Source organism: Ictalurus furcatus, chromosome 5 (assembly GCF_023375685.1).
Source record: "Ictalurus furcatus strain D&B chromosome 5, Billie_1.0, whole genome shotgun sequence".
NCBI lineage: Eukaryota > Metazoa > Chordata > Actinopteri > Siluriformes > Ictaluridae > Ictalurus > Ictalurus furcatus.
In genome coordinates, this window is record NC_071259.1 from 1,523,912 (window position 1) to 1,532,791 (window position 8,880).

The 8,880-nt window shown below is 45.2% G+C and overlaps 1 protein-coding gene across 1 annotated transcript in view; it reads right to left on the reverse strand.

Moving 5' to 3' along the window:
- Positions 1-4,750: 4,750 nt before the first annotated feature.
- The window catches only part of LOC128607296 (transmembrane protein 132C-like), a 58,341-nt gene continuing 54,211 nt past the window's right edge, over positions 4,751-8,880 (reverse strand). The window contains exon 2 of the mRNA XM_053623998.1: positions 4,751-5,649. Within this exon, the coding sequence (XP_053479973.1) occupies positions 4,751-5,649 (899 nt within the window). The remainder of the gene's footprint in view (positions 5,650-8,880) is intronic.

Genomic DNA, 8,880 nt, shown 5'->3' on the forward strand with positions numbered 1-8,880 from the left:
TAGACACACCAATCAGCCTACCGTGCATGTCTTTGGACCGGGGGAGGAAACCCCCGCAGCACGGGGAGAACATGCAAACTCCGCCCACATCCTGCAATAAACCACGCCCCTCAGGACGGAAATGTCTCCTTAACGGATGGAGGTGCTGGGAAGAAATTGTGTGCCGATTTGCAGTGACGCCTCCCTGTAAGAGGACGAGTCGAGACGAACCAGGGCATCGCAAACAAACGAACAAATAACGAAGAAATAAAGTATTCATGCTGTCCGTGCAGAGATCTCTGTGCCGTGTGTGTAGCGCAGAAGTGTAAAAGTCCTCAGTGAAACTTCGAGGTTCAGAGCGTTTGTAAACTCCTACATTTAATGATGAGATGATTTGGCCCCTGTAAGCAGTTTGTTAAAAGGTCTGCAGTTCCCTAAACAGCTCCAGCCTCGGCGCTGACCCTGTGTGGGAGAAAAGAGGGCCAACATTCTGCTGTTTTAAACGCCCTGTCAAAATGCAAAATGTGTGGAAACTGCCATGCAAAACGTGACTCGTGTGCGTATGTGTGTGCGTGTGTGTGTGTGTGTGTGGGTGTCTGCGTGTGTAGATAAGCAGCTCAGAAGGCTGGTGGTAAGCTCACAGGAGCTGGAGTGTTTACTTCGGGCACTGGGTGATTGGTGTTTTTGAAGTTTGCCACAGGACGTGTTATAAGCGCTCGACTCGAACCGCCGGGCTGAAACGCTTTTCCACGCCGTGCCACGTGAGAATCAGGAGCAGACGGCGCAGGAGGCTGGCGGTGTTCTCTGTAATAAAACCTTACGAGTCAATCAGTATTAACCTAAATGACGGAGACCTGGTTTGCGGGGACACGGGCTTCGTCCCCACTGCGTGTCGAGGATATACAGCAGCTCGACACGATTTTTATAAGCGATCACGTTTGTAATAAAGACACAAGTACCGTTTTATTCCTCTTACACCACCGCAAATTTCCAACGATTCCATTTTATTGTTATTTTAAATTAAAGGACGACATGTCGCTGTAGTTTTTATCCGTTTAGTGTCGTGGAACGCCGTCGAAACGGTCGGTCCCGCTTATCAGCCTCTCTGTTAAAAGCCCCACACACTCGTCCGTCCTGAAGACGTCTGAAAACTTCGAGTCACGGCTTCGCTTCTGACGCTGGAGACTCCTTCCATGTAACATTTTTAAAAGTCCACGTACACGGCGGAACGCTAACGGCGCTGTGGCGTAAAAATTTTTTTAACACGCACATCCCTAAGAGTAAAACCGTAAAAATGATTTGCTCGGATATATCGAAGTTTAAAGGAGCGATAAGCGTCGTACGGAGCACGTTAATTAAGCCACGTTAAAACTTACAGCACGGTAATAAAAGACCTCGATCTCTGACTGTTATCGCTTCGGTTCGTGACCCCAGGAAGCTTCGTGTTCTTTTCTCCCTCCTTATAATCCGGAACGTTCTTTCTGTTCTCGCTGCTCTGTAATAACGCGTGATTGATCGGCCTTCCGGGCGTGACAGCGTGATTCGTGCGTCCTGTCAGAGTGTCTCCGAGTGAAATTCCCGACGTTTAATGGATCGTATTTCATCGTTAAATATCAGAGCCTTGCTTAATGTGTGGTTTTATGGCACAGTGTCAGTCTCCGCGCTTCGATCCCACACGGCAGGTCACCGTCAGTCAGATTCGCCGCCAATCCCTGCAAGATCTGAACTCGGGGTGTCGCCCTGCTTCGTATAAAACCATCTTATTTATTTATTTATTTATTTATTTATTTATTTAACGTCGTGCTGGATTTCTGCAGATTTTACGCTCGAGCTCGGCTCCGGAGCGTCGCTGCTCACGTACAAAGGCGTTTTCTTTAGAAATAATTATGCTGTACATGAAAAGATCTGAATCATTACGCTGCTGACCACAAGGGCTTTGCAGATCATACGCCCACACACACACACACACACTCACTGAAACACACACCTGGCAGAGCTTCTTATGCAAACCCACAGGCCAAGGACTATCTTCATCTCTCAGCTGTGAAGCTGGCAATCATAAGGAGGATTTGGATGGCAGTCAAAAATCACACACACACACACACACACACACACACACACAAACACAAACACACAGATGAAGATATGTGGGGGGAAAAATGGTCCACGCCATTAAAATAATTGCTTCGATTTAGGTCAGGAACTAATTTCCGAACGAACCGATTGACCTAATTAACGACGAATCCTGAGGCGCTTCTGCGTCTCCAAACCACCACCTTCCGATTAAAAAAAAAGGAGCAGCAGCTGATTTTCTCAGCACAGGAGGTTAAGATTGGCCAAAATATAATACTTCTGCACTTTTCACAATGCGTATCGTACAGTATATGATGATATTTAGGATTTGGAGAAGCCTCTTATACAGGGTCCGCTATAATATCGCTCTTTACGATGGAAATAAAAGAAAGAGAAAGGACATTATAACGCGCGACGAGTAACCGTGTGTAGCAAGCTGCTGAGGAGGAAGTACGTGTGACGTGTCAAGCCCGAAGCGACTCGTGATTTAAATGAGTTAATATCACAGGGTGGGTGCGTTCTCCATTCTGATTGGTCAGAAAGTGTTCGTTACACTCATGTCATTCATTAATAAATGAAACGTGAAAATGACTAGACGATGACTCGGACGCGCTACCCGGAGCAGTTCACGTCCTCGGACTCGGAATTATACGACGTTAGACATTACATTAAACTGTACTGGATGTCTTTGGTTTATTTTCAGATGAATCTCACATTATTACGACGTTAATAACAGTCCGTTATCAACCCGAATCGTTACGGGATAAACTCCTTAACTACATTTTACTGCCGCCACCGCCGCCATTTTGAGTGTTTACGCATGACGGACAATTCCTAGCTTACAAGCTGTAATTACGTTAGCGTAATTACGAGCTTCCGACTTCACGTCGACGTAGAACGGTTGTTACTGGAAAAGCTACAATATTGTGAAAATAACTTTAACTGCTATTATGTATTAATAAACGTAGCTAAGCTAGTAGCATCACTGTGCGTGGTTAGCCACTACCCAACACCGCTAACACGCTAATATATCATTCATACCAATAGAATACTGTATAATCCGTCATCTGGCGCTCTAATCCTGTCTACATCTCAGTTGCCTTTATAAAAGGAAACGCAACGCAGCAGTAGCATCTTCCTTCAGCTCTGCCTTTCATGTACATTAGCCTGCTAGCATAGCCGCTGACTAGCCTCTCTTCCTTCATAAGGGTTGAAGGACTGGCTTGACCTCTTGTCCCGACTTTGTCTCTGACGGTTTATAAACGTTCTCACCCCGCTGTGATTGCAATCTGAGGAACCGACACTCGTTATGCTAATGGACTCGCGTTCTAATTGATGACATCCTCATTTGCATTGTGTGTTAATTACCCAAATCACTTAGCCACATCTGCAAACTCTAATTAAGGACCGGCTGAATGTTTTCCCTCGGGGATGAAGACGGAACGAGGTTCCGGGGCTACGGCGAGTTGGAATACGCTGTGCTGCGAAGACGACGTGGCCAAACTGTAATGAGAGTGACCACGGTGAAGAACAGAGCAGAGCGGGAGAGGAGCCGGAAGGAAGAACACGAACGGTTCATTAAACAGACGTGGGATTCCTGAGTGACGTTCCTGGGAAAAGCTCGACGGACATGCAAACCGTCTGCTCCAAAAGTCCGAGTCAAGTACCAGGGGCAGGTTTTATAGAATCACTCGTTAGACAACCACGCACACGTGTAGTCGATATTTAAGAATCCATTGAAAAACATGCCAGCTGTCTGAGAAATCCTCGTATCTATCTTATCGAAGAAGCGTCGACGTTTAAATACACCACAAAGACTCCACTGTAGTGCGTTCAACCATTTTATATTTTCGAAAGTTTACCTTTTTTTTTTGCTGCTGTTGTTTAGTTTAATGAATAAAAGGACAATCAGAGTCTGAATCAGAGTGAATCAGATTGAATCAGAGTGAATCAGAGTCTGCATAAGAGTGAATCAGAGTGTGAATCAGAGTCTGAATTAGTGTGAATCAGAGTCTGAATCAGAGTGAATCAGAGTCTGAATCAGAGTGAATCAGAGTCTGCATAAGAGTGAATCAGAGTGTGAATCAGTGTGAATCAGAGTGAATCAGAGTCTGAATCAGAGTGAATCAGAGTGAATCAGAGTCTGCATAAGAGTGAATCAGAGTGTGAATCAGAGTCTGAATCAGTGTGAATCAGAGTCTCAATCAGAGTGAATCAGAGTCTGAATCAGTGTGAATCAGAGTGAATCAGAGTCTGAATCAGAGTGAATCAGAGTGAATCACAGTCTGAATCAGAGTGAATCAGAGTCTGAATCAGAGTGAATCAGAGTCTGAATCAGAGTCTGAATCAGTGTGAATCAGAGTCTGAATCAGAATGAATCAGAGTGAATCAGAGTCTGAATCAGAGTGAATCAGAGTGAATCAGAGTATGAATCAGAGTGAATCAGAGTGAAATTGATCATTTGGGTTCGTTTGCTATTTGGTCCGTAACTACAAACACACCAGGGTTCCGTTCGAACGGACCAAACAGTGTGTACGTGACAACAAAAGATTTTCCATCCTTAAGAAAGTGACACAATTGACACTTTCTGCACTTTCTAACACAAACACACAGGCACACTACTGAAAATTTTCTGCGGAACATTATACTCGTGTAACATTACTTTCAAGAACTCTTTGCTGTGAGATTCCCGTCAGTCTTACCTCAAAGTGAACATTTCCACGGGTGAGTAGGGAGAAACGGCGACGTAAGCCGATACGCTTTCCCTGGGCCGGACCGGCGCTGATGGCACGAGCACCGCAAAATTCCCGTCCACTCTCTGTTCGGATAATTCCGGGTCGGCGGGAGTCCTAAACAACCTCACGGTTCCGATCCTCTTCATCGGAGTCGACGTGGTAGATCCGAACAAGTCTTCCTGGCTTCCCGGCTGGCCGGGATTCCTGAACCCCGGATCCTTTCCGAGGCACTGTCCGTTTTGTGCTGACCGCAGAGAGTAATAAAGCGCCACTTGGTTTCCCTCGGGAAGATCCGAGATTTTTTGCCGTCCGGGAATGACGGTGGGCGGAGCGAACCACGATGTGGGAGGCTCCAGCTCAGCGACGCACACTCCCAGCTCCCCCTGCAGCCGGCAGCTCCCGCGTACTTCCTGCGTTTCGTGGAACGCGAACATACGCACGCAGGGCAGTTTGTCCACCACGCTGTAGTCGTCCCAGTCCCTCCCAGAGATGTAGAACAGCACCTGGATCCTGGGCTTGTCCAGGTGGATCTTCTGTCTCAGGATGAAGGTCTGAACCTTCCAGTTGAAGGTGAAGAGCGTGGAGGAGGTGATGAAAGAGCCTGGAGGCTGGAGGAGCTCCGGAGGAACGGGCTGCTCCACTGAGAGCGAGCCGTAGCTGGCTCTGAGGGTTGGAGGTTTCCTGGCCTGGTGGATGAAGAAGGGTTCGGTCCTCGAGAGGAAGCTCGAGTTGCGCATGAAGTCCTGCGTGGCCTCCTTCAGCAAGAACGACGACTCGGAGTTGAGGAGCTGGTAATTGACGGGCAGGTAGGTGGGCGAGGAGGAGTAACGCGGGAGCGTCTCTGGGATTCGGCTTTCTGCAACTGACACAGAGAAGAGACGTGAAGGTCAGAGGGCTGGTATCATGTGGACACCTAAACCAACAATGTCAGGAAATGGATGGACATTGGTTACCATGACTGTTTCACAGACAACATTTATTTAAAACAATAAACCAAACGCAAAATTTGATTCCGCGTCCGTTTTGGTCACCATACGAACATCTTGGACTTCAGTTCCCATCAGCCCCATTAGACGCGTGACCGTGTCACATGCTCTTCCTCTCCTGTTGATCGCACTCACCTGGACTGTGTTTCCTCCTCGATTATTGTCCTTATTTAAGTCCTGATATTCCTCTGTCGCTAAGCTGCTAAGTCTCTGTTCTTGTCTTGCTCAGGTTATGACTCTTGCTTTGACTTTGCACGTTTTGTTTGCTTGTTATAAAATAAGAAAGTCTGGACTTTCATCCGTCTTCGCCGCTACGTCTCGCCCGCGAGACATTTCACCACTTCATCAGAAGCTTCGTCACTTCTCACTGACGTTTATTTCACGACACGGATGACTGTATGTCTGCAGGACTCGAGTCCGGTCCCGTGATGTTATCTGTATCGATTTGGACTTGACTCGGTCTTGGACTTTAGGTCTCGCTAAACATGGTCTTAGACACGATTGAGAGTTTGTAAAAATATTACATAAATAAATAAATAAATAAATTAATAATAATAATAACAACACCAATTGGTTTCGAAACTGCATCCGTCTCCGACTCCAATCACCATGCACATAGAAAATATAATACAGATACGTGGATACGTGATCGTTCATTTTGATTTTAGATATTTATTTTTTTTTATGTACTTTATTGCTTAAGTATTAGCATTAGCGCTTTAGCGCTCGTCCCTGTGGATTAGATCTGAGCTGTTTATTGAGTGTAATCATCCTAGCTGAAGGCTATCATACCCTCTGGATCACAGCCGACAGCACACACATCGATCTTACGTCACACGCTGCTGCTGAGGAGACTGATGAGTTCAGCGGTCCTGACACACTTCACACACCCCCATCCCCCCACCCCCCCACCACACGAGAGAGAAAAGTTTAGTTTGAGCCCTTTATAAGGATTTTAAAGTTGCTGTACATGAACGTAACTCGCACGCATTCCTCACACGCATAGATTTCTTACAGAATCCCAGACCCGGGACGTCACGTGATTTTTGTGTAAACATCGACGTGAAACGTGTCCGGGTTGTGAATAATTGTAAGTGGATACGAATGATTGTAAGTCGCTCTGGATAACGGCGTCTGCCAAATACCTTGCGTCTCAAACGTAAACAGAATTGGCAGATCATAGCACAAAAATCCAAATGAAATAAAATAAATCCTTAGACCGTGTTTTAACGCGGCGATGGATCACGTGGTGAAGAGTTCAATAAGGAGAAAGAGAGAATTCAGGGTTATTCCCCCAAGCGTTATCGTTATCCTCGACCTCACGGAGCGTGATCCGGCCAGGGATATTACTGACGATTAAATAAATTAATCAGCTAAATTAAATTAAAAAAAGAGAGATAAAACTCAGTTAATAAGAGTAAATGAACAGCTGGAAAAGACAGATATTAAATAAAGACACGCGGAAGACTTAATGAAACTATTTTAATCAAAAAGAAATCATAATAACTGATATATAAAAGATAAAAAAAATACCATGTTGAGAAAATTATGCAAAAAAAAAAACCTGCGACATAAATAAATGACTTTATTAACGAATATACGGAATTAAGAACTGATTAAGCAAAATGTCAACTGAAACCTGAAAGTGATCCCAGTATTAAAGTTCAAATATTAACGTTAATTACGAATATTAATGATGAATTAATGATAAATTATTACCTAGTTTCATTCCCAGCTGTAATTTATAGTGATATGGATTCTGTCTCATTAAAGTCACTCAGAAAAATCCGTCTGCTGAATGAAACGCAATTGATTTTTTTAAAAATTGAAAGACAATATCGACCGACTGTCATGTGATTCACGGCATCGTAGCTGATATTTATGCTAATGCGCTAATCACGCTCACACAAAAATATCAGAATTAAAAAAAGTTTACATTTTTTTTTTAATTCTCACGTATTTGAAGCGTAAGAGATAGATATTTTTCTTCCACTTCAACTAGGAACACATCAGTACTTACTCCGACTCATTTGCATAAAGTTAAACACTCAGCCCCGCCCGTTTTGGTGGCCCCGCCCACAGCAAGGTGTCTGAAATTCTGTTCAACTCTAGAATAATCTGAATTATTTATCATTTTGTTAAAGAAGTGCTGCTGTCTGAAGGCTGGAGGTTCACACCTCCGCAGGCTGCCCGGGTCCTGCGCCGCTTTTAAATGCGGTGCTAATTACAGCTGAAGCTCTCGTCGACCTTGCAATCTCTCTCTCGTTCGCTCTCTCATTCTCCTCTCCACTCGTTCGCCGTGTACGGATGGATAGCGAGTCTGATTCGCAGATATTTATGATCAGTCAGAGCCGGGTGATTTACGCAGCGCGGACGCGAACGTGGCAGAGCCTACTTAAACACCCGAGCCTTTCACTCGGTGACTAATGGAGGGTGTGTCCTGAGGAAATGTGTCACGGAAAAACAAATACGGATAAACAACACAAAGACGCAAGGACGCAAACACATTCCTCAGTGTCCACCCTGATTCCCGGTCAGATGGATTACTGAGACTTGGGGAAGGGGGGGGACGGGGGTGGAGGACAAACGTCTCATCCTGGATTAAAACACAAGTAATAAACCAAATTGGCTGGATTAAACTTTCTTTTACATCAGCGCTGCTGGATTCTGGTCTGTATTAACACACTTATGGTTTCTATAGTGAAAGTCCCCAGTTTCTATAATGCCAGTCCCCAGTTTCTATAGTGCCAGTCCACAGTTTCTATAGTGCCAGTCCCCAGTTTCTATAGTGCCAGTCCCCAGTTTCTATAGTGCCAGTCCCCAGTTTCTATAGTGTCAGTCCTCAGTTTCTATAGTGCCAGTCCCCAGTTTCTATAGTGCCAGTCCCCAGTTTCTATAGTACCAGTCCCCAGTTTCTATAGTGCCAGTCCCCAGTTTCTATAGTGCCAGTCCCCAGTTTCTATAGTACCAGTCCCCAGTTTCTATAGTGCCAGTCCCCAGTTTCTATAATGCCAGTCCCCAGTTTCTATAGTGCCAGTCCCCAGTTTCTATAGTGCCAGTCCCCAGTTTCTATAATGCCAGTCCCCAGTTTCTATAATGCCAGTCCC